Raw genomic sequence first — 17867 nt, 5'->3', positions numbered from 1 at the left:
ACAAGACACAGAAATCACCTACTGTTGCCGACTTCCAGGTACCATTGTAAAAAAAAGGGACACTGACTATTAACCTCATTTAACTTTAATCATGTACATACTCGAGTATATATTACTCTGGGTCAGATACGTTGATGACACCTTTGTAATCATTAAAAACACGGAAATAGAGAAAACACACCTGATCATCAACTCCACACTCACAGGAATCCGATTCACGAGAGAGGAAGAAAAGGACAACCAACTCCCATTCCTAGACGTGATGATACAGAGAACACCGAACGGAGAATTCACCACAAAGGTACACAGGAAAGCCACACACACAGACCAAGTCCTGAACTATGAAAGCAACCACCCCAATACACACAAACGAAGTTGCATTAAGACACTATTCAAAAGGGCCACAACACACTGCAGCACACCAGAACTGCAAAAAGAGGAAGAGGAACACCTATACAAGGTATTCGCCAAAAACGGATACCCGCGCAATTTCATCTACAGATGCCTAAGGGAAAGACAACAGAACGAGGACATGCCGCAACCCAAAGGACTAGCCACACTACCATACATCAGGAACATTTCTGAACTGACAGCCAGACTACTGCGACCACTAGGACTTATAACAGCACACAAACCAACAGCTACCCTCAGACAACAACTCACCAGAACGAAGGACCCGATACCCAGCATGAGCAAAACTAATGTAGTGTACAAAATCCCATGCAAGGACTGCACAAAACACTATATAGGACAAACAGGAAGACAGCTAATGATCCGCATTCATGAACATCAACTAGCCACGAAACGACACGACCAACTATCCCTAGTAGCCACACATGCAGACGACAAGCAACATGAATTCGACTGGGACAACACTACCATTATAGGGCAAGCCAAACAAGAACAGCCAGGGAATTCCTAGAAGCATGGCACTCATCCATCAACAAACACATCGACCTGGACCCAATATACCGGCCACTACTGCGGACAGCTGAAACTGACAACCGGAAGCGGCAGGGACAGGCCACTATATATGCCGGAGGAAACACCACAGGAGCGCTTCACAGGAGGCTCCCAAGCACTGAGGATGTCACCTAGACAGGGGACGAAACGTTTGCAACAAAAACTTCCAGCTCGGTGAACAGAACCACAGCAACGAGCACCCGAGCTACAAATCTTCTCACAAACTTTGAGTATATATTACTGTTTTTAAATGTTGTGATAGCTGGAGGCCTGTCAGGATTTGAGGATAACCCCTTTTACAAAACCCACCTAAGTTTACATGGGAACCGAACAGTCTGTTACCCACTGGTGTGACTGGTCGAATCCCTATTTGTGGCCACCCCTGTGTGCACCCCTCGCGACTTATACACAATAGATACCTCGGACATGCCATGTAAGGGACAGCTAGGAAAATAAATAAGGAGACTCCAGGGTAGGTCTGTGGAATTGGTCATGTCCACTGGCCCATAGGGTCAGGCACCCCAACAGAGGGAGGGAAAGACCTATTTAAACATCCCTGATTACCCACTCTGTTTCATGGGATAGGGATGGAGATGTATTTATGCCCTGGTATCTAGAAACAGTTCATGCATGCAGACAAAATGTACTCACCAGCACTGTACAATCACCCGAAGATAACTTACCTGCACCTACAGCGAATGGGCATGCTTGAACGCGACCACGGGAAGACAGTTTATATGTGGACAGTGCAATGGCACTCACATAAGCTCTGCCACATGGACATACCCATTAGATACCTACCAGCTGGGGGCAACAAATGGGGAGTCAGAGGCAAGATGGGTAGATAAACAGGCCCAGGAACAGGACACTGTATCCTACTGGGCAGCGAAGGAATTCAATTTTTTATTTAAGGGGATTTATACTACCGACACATCAAACCTCCTGAAACTTTTCGCAGTAGGAATGATAGGAGCCCTCACTGTATCATGCCTCAGCTGGGGACATGTTCAGAGAAGGATAGCAACCTGCTCCATCAACCAGGAATTCTGCTCTGATTAGCAGATCCCTACCATGCTGGGATCATCATTGGGATACAGATTTTTGGGATCTCTGTCTTTGGCGGGGAGAGCAGCAGGGGTCGTCAGCGCTAAAAACCAAAACTATATTGTGTGTGGATTGACAATCTTAGGGAACAATACACCAAAGGCTCTACAAGCAATCAATGGTGAATTGGTTGAACTCAGATTTTACGCACAGCAGACACATTACACGGTGGATTATCAGTCAGCCCAGTAAAGGGGAGTATGTACAAATCATTTGTGACAGTGTATAACCCATGTCATTAACGATACTTATAATATTACACAGGCGATCAAAAATATTCGGGACCAGCTAGATGACTTCAGACAAGGAGCGGTAGGAGGAGAGAGCTGGCTAGAATGGCTGATAGGCAAATCCTGGGGACCCTATTTGGCACACGGGATTGCTCTCCTTATATCACTTATACTGGTATTCTGCCGAGGCCTCAGGTGTATAACCTTTGCCGTAAGGTGCTCCTGAAGCGGGCCGTGTCAGGAGCAAGTGTCACCACAGAAGAGCCCCCAGTGAAACTCGCACTCCTTGACACCCCTCGATCTGGGGAGACCTTAGAAAAGGTCTACCTCCATATGTGAGTTGGGTGGTCTGCGGGAGATCTCCGAAGTCACCTCCTTGACCACAAAGGGGAGAGTGAAGTGGAGTTGACACAGGGCATGCTGACACGGGGCACACAGACACAAGCTAGCCGCTGCAAAGCACACATAGATACTGCCTGAGGCCAACAGGATACCAGCACAATAGACACAGAACAGAGATAATTAGTTTAAGGTGGGTGGAGGAAAGAATACACATCAGTAACATCTACTGCCCACCGAAGTGTCTGAGCCCAGCCACCACCTTCAATAGAAATGTTAACTGCCTGATACTGCTTGTGTACAAGTATTAATACCTTCGATTTGCAAAACGATCTTCCTTCTCAGGAAGAACGATCACGACCAATTCCTGCAGCAATGGACTTCTGCGTAGCTGCTGAAACTGACAATGACTCTGTAATGTTTTCTGTAAACAGACCATGCTGCACCAACAAAGACCCGATACCTGGACCATTATACCATGAAATGTATAAAACATTGTGACATGTGCTCCGAGGGGGAGAGAAGGCTCACAGCTGACAGCCGTGCTGCCAGAAGTCCCTCTCTCTCCCTGGAGCTCTGGTTTCTTTGTACAATAAACTCCGTCATTGAATCCCAATTCTGACTCCGAGACTGGTGATTTCCCCACAACACCTCTCGATCTTTCCTATTAATATACCCATCCAGTTGTCTTTTACATGATCTCCCAACTCCTGTACTCAATACTCTGACCAAATGCCTTCTTCACCAACCTATCTACCTTGAGACTCTACTTTCAAGGAACTATGAACCTGCACTCCAAGGTCTCTTTGTTCAGCAACACTCCCCGGAACTTTACCATGAAGTGTTTAAGTCCTGCCTGGTTTGCTTTTCCGAAGTGCAGCGCCTCATATTTACCTAAATTAAACTCCATCTGCCACTCCTCAACCTATTGGCCCATCTGGTCAAGATCCCATTGTAATTTGAGGTAACCTTCTGCACTATCCACTACACCTCCAATTTTGGTGTCATGCAAACTTACTAATGTTCACCTCCTATGTTCACATCTGAGGCATTTATATAAATGACAAAAAGTAGTGGACTCAGCACCGATCCTTGTGGCACACCACTGGTCACAAGCCTTCAGTCTGAAAAGCAATCCTCCACTAGCACCCTTTGTCTAGAGCTAGTTCTCTATCCAAGTGGCTAGTTCTCTCTGTATTCCATGTGATCTAACCCTGCTAACCAGATTACTACGAGGAACCTTGTCGAACAAATTACTGAAGTCCATATAGGTCACATTCACCGCTCTGCCCTCATCAATCCTCTTCAAAAACCTCAGTCATGGAATAGTGGAATAATGGAAAAGGAGAATTGAACGAAACCAAGTTAAAAAGGGATTGGAGGAGGGATCTAAGATGGCGACGATCTGAGAAGATCACACTGCAGAGCTTCGCATCGCAGCAGGATGGTCCTTTAACCCACCCAACCCAGGTCATCAGGATTTCTTGCGGCGTTGGAAAGATCGTGGAGCCCCAAGAAACATTTAAAAATTGACTTACCTGTATTTTCAGCTGTCCAGAAATGCCTAAAAAGGGAGGAGTATCTGAGGCCGGGCCTGCAGCTCAGCCTGCAGGAGCCTCGGAGCCGATTACTCTCCATGACCTGGTGAACCAGCTCTCAAAATCTCGCGAGATGTTAGGGAAACAGATTGAAGAGAAGCTGGCTCCAGTCTCACTCATGCTGCAGAAGCATGAGCAGCAGCTAGGAGACCTGGAGAAGAGGATGGATGAGGTGGAGCACAGGGTCACAGAGGTGGAAGCTGATGCCAGTTCATTCAAGGAAGAGATCCAAGCCCTGAAGACGCAGGTTCGTAATTTGCGTGACCAAGTGGATGATCTTGAAAACAGGGGCAGGAGAAAAAACATTCGGATCATCGTTCTGCCTGAGGGTAAGGAAGGTGAGCTGCCTGCGGAATTTGTTGAAGATTGGCTTCCGAAATTCCTTGACTTGGAGACTGGCATGAGAGGATTGAAGATAGAGAGGGCTTACCGGGTCGCAGCACAGAGGTCGGGTCGAAGTCAACGCCCTCGTCCTTTGCTGGTGCGGTTCCATCATTACTGGGATAAGGAGAGAGTCATGGAGGCTTCCAGACTCCAGGGGAAGGATCCAAAGGCCCTAATTTACGAGGGGTCTAAGATCATGTTTCTTCATGACTTTTCAGCGGCGGTGATCCAGAAACAAAAATCGTATGATGGTGTCAAGAGAAGATTGAAGGAGCTTGGGATTCAGTACTCCCTGAGATATCCGGCAGTGCTTCGGATCACCTTAGATGGATCCATGCATCTCTTTGACACATCGGAGAAGGCAAGAGACTTTGTGGACAAACCAACCTAATTTAAACAATTGTAGTATGTATAAACATTGTTGCTTGGGTATGCGTTTATCATTCTGTAAAAGAAATGGAGGAAATCTGGTTGGAGCTTTGTTTTTCCCCTTTTTTTCCCTCTATTGATAATAATTTGGTTCAAACTATGTCTGGCAGTAGTTAAGATGTACATTTTAAATTTCTAAGTTAGAACATACCAAAGGATGGGTGGGGTATTTATTCCACCTTTTTTTATAAAAGAATGTTTTTTTATTCATATTGATATTCTATGGGGTGTTTATTCTTTTTAGCTTGTGCTTGTGATGCGGTTCTAGCTGGGAGAAGTGAAGGTGGTTGAGATGGTTAGATGCCTATTTATGGGCAGTTCGGGACGGGTAGTTGCCCCCTCCGGGCAGGGGATGAGTTCCCCTACTCAGCGCTATTGGCGCTTTATATGTTAGTTTGTTTTCTGATTTTTGTTGTTTTTTATTTATAATAATTTTGTATGTTTGTTAAATGTAGTGGTTTTAGCTCATGTAGTTTTTACATTTGGTGGACCATGCAATACTAAGGCTCAGCAATTTGTGGTTCGGGTTCCTCCTCTCTGGAATTTAAATGTAATTGCAGAAGATTATGGCTAATGATTTGATTAAATGGTGCACCTGGAATATCAAGGGAAGTCACTCACCATATAAGAGGAAGAAGGTACTCTTGAGTCTTAGAAAGGAGAAGGTGGATATTGCTTTGTTACAGGAGACACATTTGGATGACAAGGAGCATCTGAAATTACAGCAGAATGGCTTTGACCGAGTTTATTTTTCATCATTTAATACCAGTAGGGGAGTGGCTATATTGGTAAGGAAAAATCTCTCATTTAAATTGTTGGAATGTGTTAAAGACAGATACGGGAGGTTTATAGTTCTTAAAGTCTTAATAAATGGGGAAGAATATGGCATTTTAAATGTTTATTGTCCCCCAGCTCATCCTCTTAAATTCTTGGTAGATGCTTTTTCTAAACTGATATGTCTCAAGTCTCGGCACATCATTATAGGGGGAGATTTTAACTGCCTCATGGACCCCAGAGTAGACAGGTTGCCTAAAGGTCCCTTGATACCCTCTGCAAAAACTAAACAGTTATTGGGTTTGTGTGGGGAATTAGGATTGGTGACATCTCCTCTCTTAGGGAGATGTCGCCACCCTACAGGTAGGGATTTCACATTTTTCTCCAATATGCACAGATGTCACACGAGGATTGATTTTTTTCTGACCCCTGCAGTAACCCTGGATCTGGTGGCATCCTGTACGATTGGTAATATTGCCATCTCTGATCATGCTCCAGTGTACCTCATGGTTAAAATTAAGGATGTTACAGTGGATTCAAGGTACTGGCGAATGGACCCCTTTATTCTCATGGACAGAGTATTTCTCTAGGGAATTTCAGGCATTCCTAGACATCAACATAGGCTCGGTTGATAGCTCATCCGTTCTCTGGGAAACTGCCAAAGCTTATGCCAGAGGATTAGTTATTTCATATTCCACCAGTAGGAAGCGGCAGAAGGGTGAGCAGCAACATCTCCTTGAAGCATGGTTGAAGGCAGCCAAGAAGGCCTATTTTGACAGACCCTCGTTGGTCAAACTACAGAGGATTACGGCACTGCGGTCTGCACTAAATTCCGTGCTCACGCAGACGGCAAAGAAGAAGCTGGCTTTTGCAAAGCAAAGATTATACGAGCATGGTGACAAGCCAGGCAAATACTTAGCATACCTTGCCAGAAAGAGAAGTGCCCCACAAACCATTACAGCGATTAGGGAAGGGTCTGGGAACCTAACATGTGATTCTAAAAAGATTAACGTGGCGTTCCAGAGATTCTACCCTAAGTTATATCAGTCTGAGAATTGTGAGGAGGGGCAGGCCAAAATGGAATCCTTTTTTAGAGATCTGAAGTTCCCGGGTGTGACTCCCGAACAACAGTCCTTTCTCAATGCCCCATTATCAGAGCAAGAAGTGCAGGAAGCTGTGAGGCAGCTTCAGAGTGGAAAGGCGTCCGGTCCTGATGGACTTCCCAGTGAATTCTATAAGGAATTTATAAGTATACTGAATATGTTTAATGATGCTGAATATGTTTAATGATTCATACAGTCATGTTTGTCTCCCACCATCTCTGAGAGAGGCCAATATTTCACTTATCCTTAAAAAAAGGGAAGGATCCGGAAGACTGTGCTTCATCTCGCTCTTAAATGTGGACTTTAAGATCCTCTCTAAGGCTCTTGCGTTAAGGCTGGAGACTGTGTTACCCTTATTATTAAAGAGGATCAGACGGGCTTCATAAAGGGTCGCAGATCCTCCAATAACGTTAGGAGGCTGCTTAACGTAATTCAAGCATGCCAACAGCAGTCAATACAGGGATTGGTGATTTCTTTAGATGCAGAGAAGGCATTTGACCGAGTTGACTGGCCGTACCTTTTCTATACTCTAGACCGGTTTGGTCTGGGCGAAGTTTTCATAAGATGGGTAAAGGTTCTCTACAGTGTACCTCTCGCTGCGATCATTACCAACAGGGTACGATCAAGCAATTTTGATATTTCTAGGGGCAGCTGGCAGGGCTGTCCCCTTTCACCATTACTTTTTACGTTGGTGATTGAACCGTTGGCAGAGGCCATTCGTGGGGATCTCAATATATCAGCTCCAGAGGTGGGGTCCAAATTACATAAGATCTCGCTGTATGCAGACGATGTTTTAATTTTATTGATAAATCCAGTAGTCTCAGTACCTTGCCTGATACAATGCATTCATGCGTTTGGCGGTTTTTCAGGGTATAAGATTAATTTTGCTAAATCAGAGGCTATGCCTATGGGTGGTCTTACGAAAGAGTTGGCTCTTGAGAATGACTATGAATTCCCAGTTAGGTGGTCACAGGGGGGTTTGTGTATTTGGGCATATTCATTACTCCAGTTCTGGATTGGCTGTTCAAAGCCAATTTTACTCAATTATTTGAAAAAATTAAACAAGATCTCCAAAGATGGGAGGCACTTCCAGTCTCATGGTTGGGTTGGATAGCGCTTATTAAGATGAATATTCTCCCTCGTTTGCTATACCCTATACGGATGCTCCCCCTGATTTTATATAAACAAACACTCAGGAGACTGAACGGTTGGTTCAGCTCCTTTATCTGGCACCGTAAACGGCCCCTCATTAAATTAGCCAAACTACAGTTGCCTCACAGATTGGGGGGGAGTAGACCTTCCGGACATTAAAAATTACCAATTAAGCATGCTCTTGACCTACGTAAGTGATTGGGTTTGTGGGGACCCTCTTTCAATATGGCTAGATATTGAAGTCTCCCAAGCAAGGTGCCCCCTTACCAGTTTGCTGTTTTTGGACAAGGTGAGGACAGTTAGGGAATATTGCCAAAACCCAATAGTCATCAATATTGTTAAATCATGGAGGGCAATTCGGCAGAGGGAAGGTAATATTGGCAAAATATCTTTGTTTACACCTTTAGTAGGTATGCCGAGTTTTCAACCAGGTATGATAGACTCAGGATTTAAACATTGGGCAGCTAGAGGTATATCTTGCATTGGTGATTTATTTGAGGGAGATGTAATGATGTCCTTCGATCAGTTAGTACAGAAGTACGAGTTACCTAATAGAGACCTCTTCGGTTTTTTTCAAGTTAGGGATTTTATTCAAAAAAAGACCACACTTTTGACTGATCCCTACAAATCTGACATAGAAAGAGGGGTACTAAGGGCTAAGAGTACACTCTCTGTCAGTACTCTATATCACCAATTGGGGGGTGCCACCTCAGATGAGTCTGATCGACTCTGCAAGATGTGGGAAAGAGAGCTGGGTGTTGAAGTTTCTTCAGAGGCATGGGAGGATATTTGGGAGAATGCAAATAAGATATCAATTTGCAATAGGACCCATGCTTTACAGTTGAAGATTCTCCACAGGGTCCACTTAGCCCCAGACTATTTGTCAAAATTTAAACTAGGGGTATCTTCAGCATGTCTCAAGTGCAAGGTCTGTACGGGTACTCTTACCCATTGTCTTTGGTCTTGTGACAGACTTCAAACATATTGGAGCGCTGTGGTGGGTGCAATGGAGAGGATTTTAGGTGTAGGGGTGGAGAAGGACCCTATTTCGCTCCTTTTGGGCCTACCCATTGTATTTCCTGCAGACTTGCATAAGGAAAAACTTTTCAATATTCTTACATTCTGTGCAAGGAAGGATATCTTGCTAGGTGGGATATCAGAAAACCCCCCAGGCCTGTCGGTTTGGCGGAAGATTGTTATGGAGCATATTCCCCTGGATTTTCTCACAAATATGGTACACCACAAAACTGAGAATTTTTACAAGACATGGCAACCGTTTTTGAAATACCTGGACACAAATTTATCTACCACACTAACAAGGGCTTTTATATAGCCGTAACTATTGTGTTTCATGAGTCCAATATCCAGGGAGGAGGAACTGTGAATGTATGAGTGTTTTGTTTGGCTGGGCTGAGTTATTACTATTTATTTGTTTGTTGTTAGGTATTTATTTAGTTAGTTAAATAGCTAGTTTAGGTTTTTCTTTAATTTTATACTTCTCTATATATGTTTATACATTCATATAGGAGGGTGGGTTGGGTAATTTTTTTTATTATTTGGGTTTAGTTTTGTACTATTTTGAATTGCATTGTTTTGTATTTTTGTAATATTTTAAAATCTATTTTTTCTTAATAAAAATATATTATAAAAAAAAGCACAAAATGGAATTCAGGACAATCCAAATGTTGAAAATAGTGCAATTCATAAATTAAAGTATCAATCTGAAAAAAAAAGGGGTTGGAGGCAAATGTAGCAATGTGAAGTAGAACTGACAATTATGAAGAAAAGTCACTGGACCAGAAACATTAACTGATTTCTCTCCACAGATGCTGCTAGACTTGCTGAGATTTTTCCAGTAATTTCTGTTTTTGTTTCCTGAACTTAGTACGCAGGTAGGAAAGGCATTTCGAACAAGCGATGCAGGAAAACTCAACGGGAATCCCAGAAGTTAGCAAGGCTTTCTGCCCATATCACGCTGGCCTGGAAGCAGCATGTAATACACAAAGAAAGGTCAATTTGACAACAAAATCTAGCAAAATTTGACAAATGATATTTATCTGCAAAAAGTGTAAAACCCCCAAGTAGCTTTATTCCTGAAGATCAAACGGCATTCATCTTGTTGTTGTGGATTCTTTATACTGTACTTACTTGCGTCTTCTGATTGTCTGCAAAGAAAGTTTACGAACTTTGGCTCGGTTTAGTTTTTGTTCCTCTGATAATCTTTGTCGTTCTTCATCCAGTCCTTCCAGTTGTGTTTTTATATTTCTACCATAAATGGGAGTTAAGAATAAAACAGGAATAACAGCCAGTGCATATTTCTCAAAATGATATATCTAGCTAAGATATTGAACATGTTTCTTTAAGTCAAGAATTGGAATGCTGTTTTTCCCAATGTGTCCATTTTGCTATCACCTTGTTTGAAAGAGGTGCTTTGCAGGTTTAACTGAAATATACTTTTTATTCTCCAATTTTCTTAACTGTAGACACAGGGGTTTCAGTCTGGATTTGATCATGAGCTGGGAGCACTTACAATGAATATAAAAGGAACTGTCTTCCAGTCTTAGGTAAGATTCAGAGAAAATGCTTAACCCAAAGTTTGGAAGGAAAGAGGGTGAAAAGGAAAAATGTCAAGTAAAACAAAGGTTCAAGTATTAGTGTGCAGGTAATTGACACAGTAACTCAATACCTGTGTCCAGTTTAGTGTTGGTTATGAAAAGATAGTGCTGTAATTGAAATTTGAGGACATTTACGATCCAAGCCTCTTGACAGCATCATCCGTATAGGTCAGCACTGCAGCAGGTCTTGGAAGAAGCGCTGTCACGTTTTTGGCCGCAGCAGATCATTACTGTCTCTATACTATGGGTTTTCCCATTTCTAGATTTGTTACTTTTGAAGGGGGTTTCATGGTTGATGTCCCATCGTGACCATTCCCTGAAGATCCCATCACTATCAGAATCTTCAGGTGTGCAAGCACCCGTGCTCTGTTTAAAGCCTGGGGCACAACAGTTCAGATGCCTCAAGCCAGAAGCTACCTTGTATACTGTCCTCTTGGAAATTTTCAGTAAGAGAAGTTGACCCTGCTTTCCAGATAACAACCTGGAGGCCCTGGCCAACAGAGTGATCAAAAGAAGGACCATCAGAGGGGGAGGCCAAGGCACCAAAGACAGTTGTCCTGTCACAGATACCGGCTCCAGGTCAGTGCTGTTTCCAGGGCTGACAAAGGAACTTCTGCACTCTATCTTGTTTCTGCACACAAATCTCTATGACAAACCTTTCCAATGCTCATGAACTGCCAAGTTTACTATTGCATGCAGCATCTTCAGTCAATGGCTCTTACTTATCTCATCCTTCACCACTGCGAATTTGTCCTGCCCTGTGGCAAAATAGTGATCAAGTTCACAGAGATTGGCAGCCTCCAAGTGAGAGGAAAGTGAATGAGTACTAAGAAATTAATCGAAGCACCATAAGATGCATCCTTGTGAAGATGCACTGGATGGCTGTCCCTGGAAACAAAGCAACCCAGTCAGAGTAGGCAAGTCAAAGATGTCCCTGAGCTCTAAAATGAAGTCCTGAAGTGGATTCTGAATTGGTCCAAGATCAGCCAGAAAAATATGATGAGGCTAGTAATTTCCCAATGCCAACCTCAGTGGGTGGAAGGTGGATGCTGGTGAAGCAAAATGGAGGCCAGATGAAGCAAATTAGATTAGATTCCCTACAGGAAGTAAACAGGCTATTTGGTCCATCAAGTTCTCACTGACCCTCCAAAGAGTAATCCACCCAGACCCATTCTCCTAACCTATATTTACCCCTGACTAATGCACCTAACACTATGGGCAATTGAGCAAGACCAATTCACCTGACCTGCACATCTTTGGATTGTGGGAGGAAACCGGAGCACCCAGAGGAAATCCACGCAGACACTTTAAGAATGTGCAAACTCCACACAGCCAGTTGCCTGAGGTGGGAATTGAACCTAGGTCCCTGGTGCTGTGAGGCAACAGTGCTAACCACTGAGCCGCCATGCCACCCTCATGGTGAGTTGCATCTGCCAGGAAACTGCTTTGACTTTCAAATCAGGAACTGGTGCTGTCCAGTTTCTTGAGAGAGAGGGGAGAGTTGCAGGGTACAGAGAATAATAATGCTAATAATGAGATGCAAATGAGAAATAAAGTGTCTGCTGCTTATTAGCAAGGATCAGAACTTGCCGCTGAGACTCTAAGGGGAAAACTGGAACATTTTTTCATCAATGAGATTCTGACTTATTCCAATTTCACCCTTCTTCCAACATTTCTCACCATTGCTGACACCATTCAAGGGCTGGGTAAATTCCACCTGACCGCATTCGTTCTTTTATGGGATATAGGGATCATTGGTTTTGCCTGCAGTTGTTACCCAATCCCTGACTTTCTCAGCCATTTCCAAGGGTTAACCGCATGGCTGTGGATCTGGAGTCATACAAAGGCCAGACTAGATAAGGAGGCAGATTTCTATCCCCAAAGGACACGAGTCAATCCAGAGTCTTGAAAATAATCGATAATAGGAAGGAACAGAAGTAGACTGCTCAGTCAACTGAACTAGCTTCACCATTCAACTAATCATGGCTAATCATCTACCTCAATGCCACTTTCCATATCCCTTGATGTCATTCATCTCCAGAAATCCATTGATTTCTGTGTTGAACTTGTTCAATGATTGAGTTTCCACAACTCTCTTGGTTAGAAACTTCCAAGATCTATGTTTACCTGTAGACACAGGTCTGGTGAGGACTGGTGATGAATGAAGTGCACAACATTTCTTATGCAGCCTTCCTTGCTTTGCTGTCTTTCATTAATCTTCCTTCCTTAGAAACACTGGGAGTCAATTTCATGGGAGCATAATTTTAAATCAATACTTATACAACCAAACATTTGTAAGCAGTTTGCATTCACCCACAACCTGTACTAAAAATGTTCAGTTACCCTGTCTCCGATGAATGGGCCTTTAATTAAATTGTCCAATTGGTCCTGAGTCCAGTACTGGACTACTGACCTTCAGCTACAATTTCCAGGTACCACGGTCTCCAGCCAGGGGTCACTGATTCTGTCCAACATCACAATGGCCAGATGCTCTGGTATCAGATTCTAGAGTCAGTGACATATTCTAGAAATGTCCAGGGGTCCTGTTCCAAGCCTTAGTGTTAGTGAACCTTTTGCCACAATTGTCAGGAATTTACAGGGTCAGAGTTGTACAAACAAGAACAGACCCTTCTGTTGAACCACTCTATGCTGACCACAATCCCAAAATAAACTAGTCTCACCCGACTGCTCCTGGCCCAAATTCCTCCGAAACCTTTCCTATTCATGTACTTATTCAAATGTCTTTTAAACATTGTAATTGTACCCACGTCCACCACTTCCTCAGGAAGTTTATTCCACATGTGAACCACCCTCCATGTAAAATTTTTGTCCATGTCTTTTTTAAGTCTTCTCTTGCCTTAAAAATGTACCGCCGGGTCTTAAAATCCCACATCCTTGGGGGAAGACAACCACCACTGACTATCTATATTCCTCACTATTTTACAAACTTCTATCAGGTTGCCTCTCAACCTCCTATGCTCATGAAAAAAAACTCAGACTATTTAGCCTTTCCTTATAACTCAAATCTTCTGTACCTGGCAACATTTTGGTAAATTGGTTCTGAACCCTCTCCGGGTTAATAATATCCTTGCTATAACTGGGTGACCGGAGGTGGACACAGTAGTCCAGAACAGCCTCACCAATGTCCTTTACAATCTCAGCATGATGTCCCAACTCCTATACTCAAAGGACTGAGAAACTTTCTGGGCTTTTATAGCATAAATCTTTGAAGCTGGCAGGATATGTGGAAAATTAGTTAGCAAAGTGTTGTGTCTTATCTCACAGTTATGCATATCAGTACATATAACTTTGAGAGATATAATAATGTCAGTGCATCTTTAAAAGACATGATCATATGATTACTACAACATGTCATAGAACTTAGTGATATAAAGGTCTGACTTAACTTGGTTCACTTGAAGCATGATACATTGATTGAATGTTACCCTTTGTACTACATGCTACTCTTTATAACTGAATAACAACATTTACCCAGACATGGATGTACATGTGAATGTAATTATTTGTACATATTAGTTATGAAATGTTTCAATGCTATATTACTCATTAACTTGCTTCTTATGCCACATCAGGCAAAGTAACTGATTAGATTAATTAGATTAGATTTCTACAGTGTGTAAACAGACCCTTCTACCCAACAAGTCACACTGACCCTCTGAAGAGTAACCCACCCAGACCCAACTCCCTCTGACTAATGCACCTAACACCATGGACAATATAGCTTGGACAATTCACTTCACCTGCACATCGTTGGATTACTGGAAGCAAAATGCACACTGCAAAGCGTATGGGATCTTGGGCTTCATAAAGACAGAGATGAGGTGTCAAAGCCTGGAATTTCAATAAAACTCTGGTTAGGTAATAATTTAAATGTTGCGTGCACAGTTCTGACCATCAGGTTTTGGAAGAACCTGGGAGTCCTCAAAAGAAAGCAAAGAAGATGAATCAGAATGGTTCCAGAATGATGAAATTTAACAAAGTTGAGTTGAAGAGGCTGAAGTTCTACTTGAAAGTAAAGAGGTTGAGGGAGATCTGATGGTGTTTAAAGTTCAGATGTAGAGAAGTTATTTTTACCGTTGATTAATCTCAGTGTAATTTTCACAAACTAACAGCAATTCCACGAATTGTGGATTAAAACATATAAACGATAAACATACAATGACCCCCCGCCCCCATTACAGAGGGATACAGCGATGACAGAGGCCGCTCTCTCCACATGGTGACGCCGCCTCACAGCCCAGCGCCGGACAGCGGCCTCACTCCACAGCGGCCTCCCGGGCTCCGGCAGCTCACACACGGCTGGGCCTGAGACCCCCCCTCCCGGGGAAAGGCCGAGAGAGCGCGGAGAGATCCCCAGGCCCGGCCCGGCCCGGCCAGAACCGCCGCCGTGTTGAGGGTGAACAGGAGCCGGCTTCCCCTAGCAACCGGCCGTCACTGCCTCCTCACAGCCCTGGGGGGGGGGGGGAGGGGGAGAGAGAGAGGGGAGGGGGAGGGGGAGGGAGGGGGGAGGGGGAGAGAGAGGGGGGAGGAGGGGGAGGAGGAGGGGGAGGAGGGGGAGGAGGAGGGGGAGGGGGAGGAGGGGGAGGAGGAGGGGGAGGAGGAGGGGGAGGAGGGGGAGGAGGAGGGGGAGGAGAGGGAGAGAGAGGGGGAGGAGGGGGAGAGGGGGAGGAGGGGGAGAGGGGGAGGGGGAGAGAGAGAGGGGGAGGAGGGGGAGAGGGGGAGGGGGAGAGAGAGAGGGGGAGGAGGGGGAGGAAGAGGGGGAGGAGGGGGAGGGGGGAGGAGGGGGAGGAGGGGGAGGAGGGGGAGGGAGAGGGGAGGGGGAGAGAGAGGGGGAGGAGGGGGAGAGGGGGAGGGGGAGAGAGAGAGGGGGAGGAGGGGGAGGGGGAGAGAGAGAGGGGGAGGAGGGGGAGGAGGAGGGGGAGGAGGAGGGGGAGGAGGGGAGGGGGAGGGGGAGGAGGGGGAGGGGGAGGGGGAGGATGGGGAGGGGGAGGGGGAGGAGGGGGAGGAGGGGAGGGGGAGGGGGAGGAGGGGGAGGGGAGGGGGGGAGGATGGGGAGGGGGAGGGGGAGGAGGGGGAGGAGGAGGGGGGAGGAGGGGGAGGAGGGGAGGAGGAGAGGGGGAGGGGGAGAGAGAGAGGGGGAGGAGGGGGAGGAGGAGGGGGAGGAGGAGAGGGGGAGGGGGAGAGAGAGAGGGGGAGGAGGGGGAGGAGGAGGGGGAGGGGGAGGAGGGGGAGGGGGAGGAGGGGGAGGAGGAGGAGGAGGAGGGGGAGAGGGGGAGGGGGAGAGAGAGAGGGGGAGGAGGGGGAGGAGGAGGGGGAGGAGGGGGGGGGAGGAGGGGGAGGAGGAGGGGGGGGAGGGGGGGGAGGAGGAGGAGGGGGGGGGAGGGGGGGGAGGAGGGGGAGGAGGAGGGGGAGGAGGGGGGGGAGGAGGGGGAGGAGGAGGGGGAGGAGGAGGAGGGGGGGGAGGAGGAGGGGGAGGAGGAGGAGGGGGAGGGGAGGAGGGGGAGGAGGAGGAGGGGGGGAGGAGGAGGGGGGGGGAGGAGGAGGAGGGGGAGGGGAGGAGGAGGAGGGGGAGGAGGGGGAGGGGGAGGAGGAGGGGGAGAGAGGGGGAGGGGGGGAGAGGGGGAGAGAGGGGGGGGAGGGGGAGAGGGGGGGAGGGGGAGAGGGGGAGGGGGAGAGGGGGAGGGGGAGAGAGAGAGGGGGAGGGGGAGAGAGAGAGGGGGGAGGGGGAGAGAGAGAGGGGGAGGGGGGAGAGAGAGAGGGGGAGGGGGAGGAGGGGGAGGGGGAGGAGGGAGAGGGGGAGGAGGGGGAGGGGGAGGAGGGGGAGGGGGGAGGGGGGGGAGGGGAGGGGGGGGGAGGGGGGGGGGAGGGGGGGGGGAGGGGGAGGGGGAGAGGGGGGGGGGAGAGGGGAGAGAGGAGAGGGGAGGGGGAGAGAGAGAGGGGGGAGGGGGAGAGAGAGAGGGGGGAGGGGGAGGGGGAGAGAGAGGGGGGAGGGGGAGGTGGAGAGGAGGGGGTGGGGGGAGAGAGAGAGGGGGAGGGGGGAGAGAGAGGGGGAGGGGGAGGAGAGAGGGGGGAGGGGGAGAGAGAGGGGGAGGGGGAGAGAGGGAGGGGGAGGGGGAGAGAGGGTGGGGGAGGGGGAGGAGGGAGGGGGGGTGGGGGAGGGTGGGGGGGAGGGGGAGGGAGGGGGGGGTGGGGAGGGGGGGGGGGGGGGGGGAGGGGGGGGGAGGGGGAGGGGGGGGAGGGGGTAGGGGGGGGGGGGGAGGGGGAGGGGGGGGTGGGGGGAGGGGGTGGGAGGGGGAGGGGGAGGGGGAGGGGGGAGGGGGAGGAGGGGGAGGGGGGGAGGGGGGGAGGAGGGGAGGGTGGGAGGGGGGGAGGGGGGGGAGGGGGGGGGAGGGGGAGGGGGGGGAGGGGAGGGGGGTGGGGAGGGTGGGTGGGGAGGGGGGAGGTGGGGGGGAGGGGGGGAGGGGGTGGAGGGGGGGAGGGGGAGGGGGGGAGGGGGGAGGGTGGGGAGGGGGGAGGGGGAGGGGGAGGGGGGTGGAGGGGGGGAGGAGGGGGAGGGGTGGGGGGTGGAGGGGGTGTGGGGAGGGGGGGAGGAGGGGGAGGTGGGGGGGGAGGGGGGTGAGGGGGGGTGGAGGGGGGGGAGGAGGGGGTGGAGGTGGAGGAGGTGGGAGGTGGGAGGGGGGAGGTGGTGGGTGGGGAGGGGGGTGAGGTGGGGAGGAGGGGGAGTGGGGGAGTGGGTGGAGGAGTGGTGGGGGGGAGAGGTGGAGGGGGGTGGGGAGGTGTGGGGGAGGGGGAGGGTGGGTGAGGAGGGGGAGGAGGGGGAGGGGGGAGGAGGGGAGAGGGGGAGAGGGAGAGGGGGGAGGAGGGGGGAGGGTGAGAGTGGGGGAGGAGGGGGAGAGATGGTGGGAGGAGGGGGAGGGGGAGAGATGGGGGGGAGGTGGGGGAGAGAGAGTGGGGAGGGTGGGGGAGGAGGGGTGAGGGGGGTGTGGAGTGGTGGGGGTGGAGGGGGAGGGGTGGAGGGGGGTGAGTGTGTGGGGGAGGTGGGAGGGGGTGGGGGTGGGGTGAGAGGTGGGTGGGGGAGGGGTAGAGGGGGGGAGGAGGGGGAGAGGGGAGAGAGAGGTGGGGGAGGGGGAGAGAGAGAGGGTGGAGGAGGGGAGA

The 17867-nt window shown here is 48.5% G+C and overlaps 1 protein-coding gene across 9 annotated transcripts in view; it reads right to left on the bottom strand.

Annotated features, from left to right (window-relative positions):
* cep126 (centrosomal protein 126) overlaps positions 1-15118 on the bottom strand; it is a 121019-nt gene extending 105901 nt beyond the window's left edge. For all 9 annotated transcript variants that reach the window (XM_087987828.1, XM_087987831.1, XM_087987829.1 and 6 more), the window contains exons 1-2: positions 14902-15118; positions 10225-10341 (exon numbers count right to left, since the gene is read on the bottom strand). In XM_087987828.1, the coding sequence (XP_087843954.1) occupies positions 10225-10341; positions 14902-14930 (146 nt within the window). In that variant the 5' untranslated portion in view covers positions 14931-15118. The remainder of the gene's footprint in view (positions 1-10224; positions 10342-14901) is intronic.
* Positions 15119-17867: the final 2749 nt, after the last annotated feature.

The sequence above is a fragment of the Chiloscyllium plagiosum genome, unplaced genomic scaffold, assembly GCF_037043375.1.
Source record: "Chiloscyllium plagiosum isolate Xiang-an unplaced genomic scaffold, Cpla_swu_hap1 HiC_scaffold_6, whole genome shotgun sequence".
NCBI lineage: Eukaryota > Metazoa > Chordata > Chondrichthyes > Orectolobiformes > Hemiscylliidae > Chiloscyllium > Chiloscyllium plagiosum.
The sequence above is the reverse complement of the archived record's forward strand: the minus strand, read 5'-3'. Positions and strand labels throughout refer to the sequence as shown.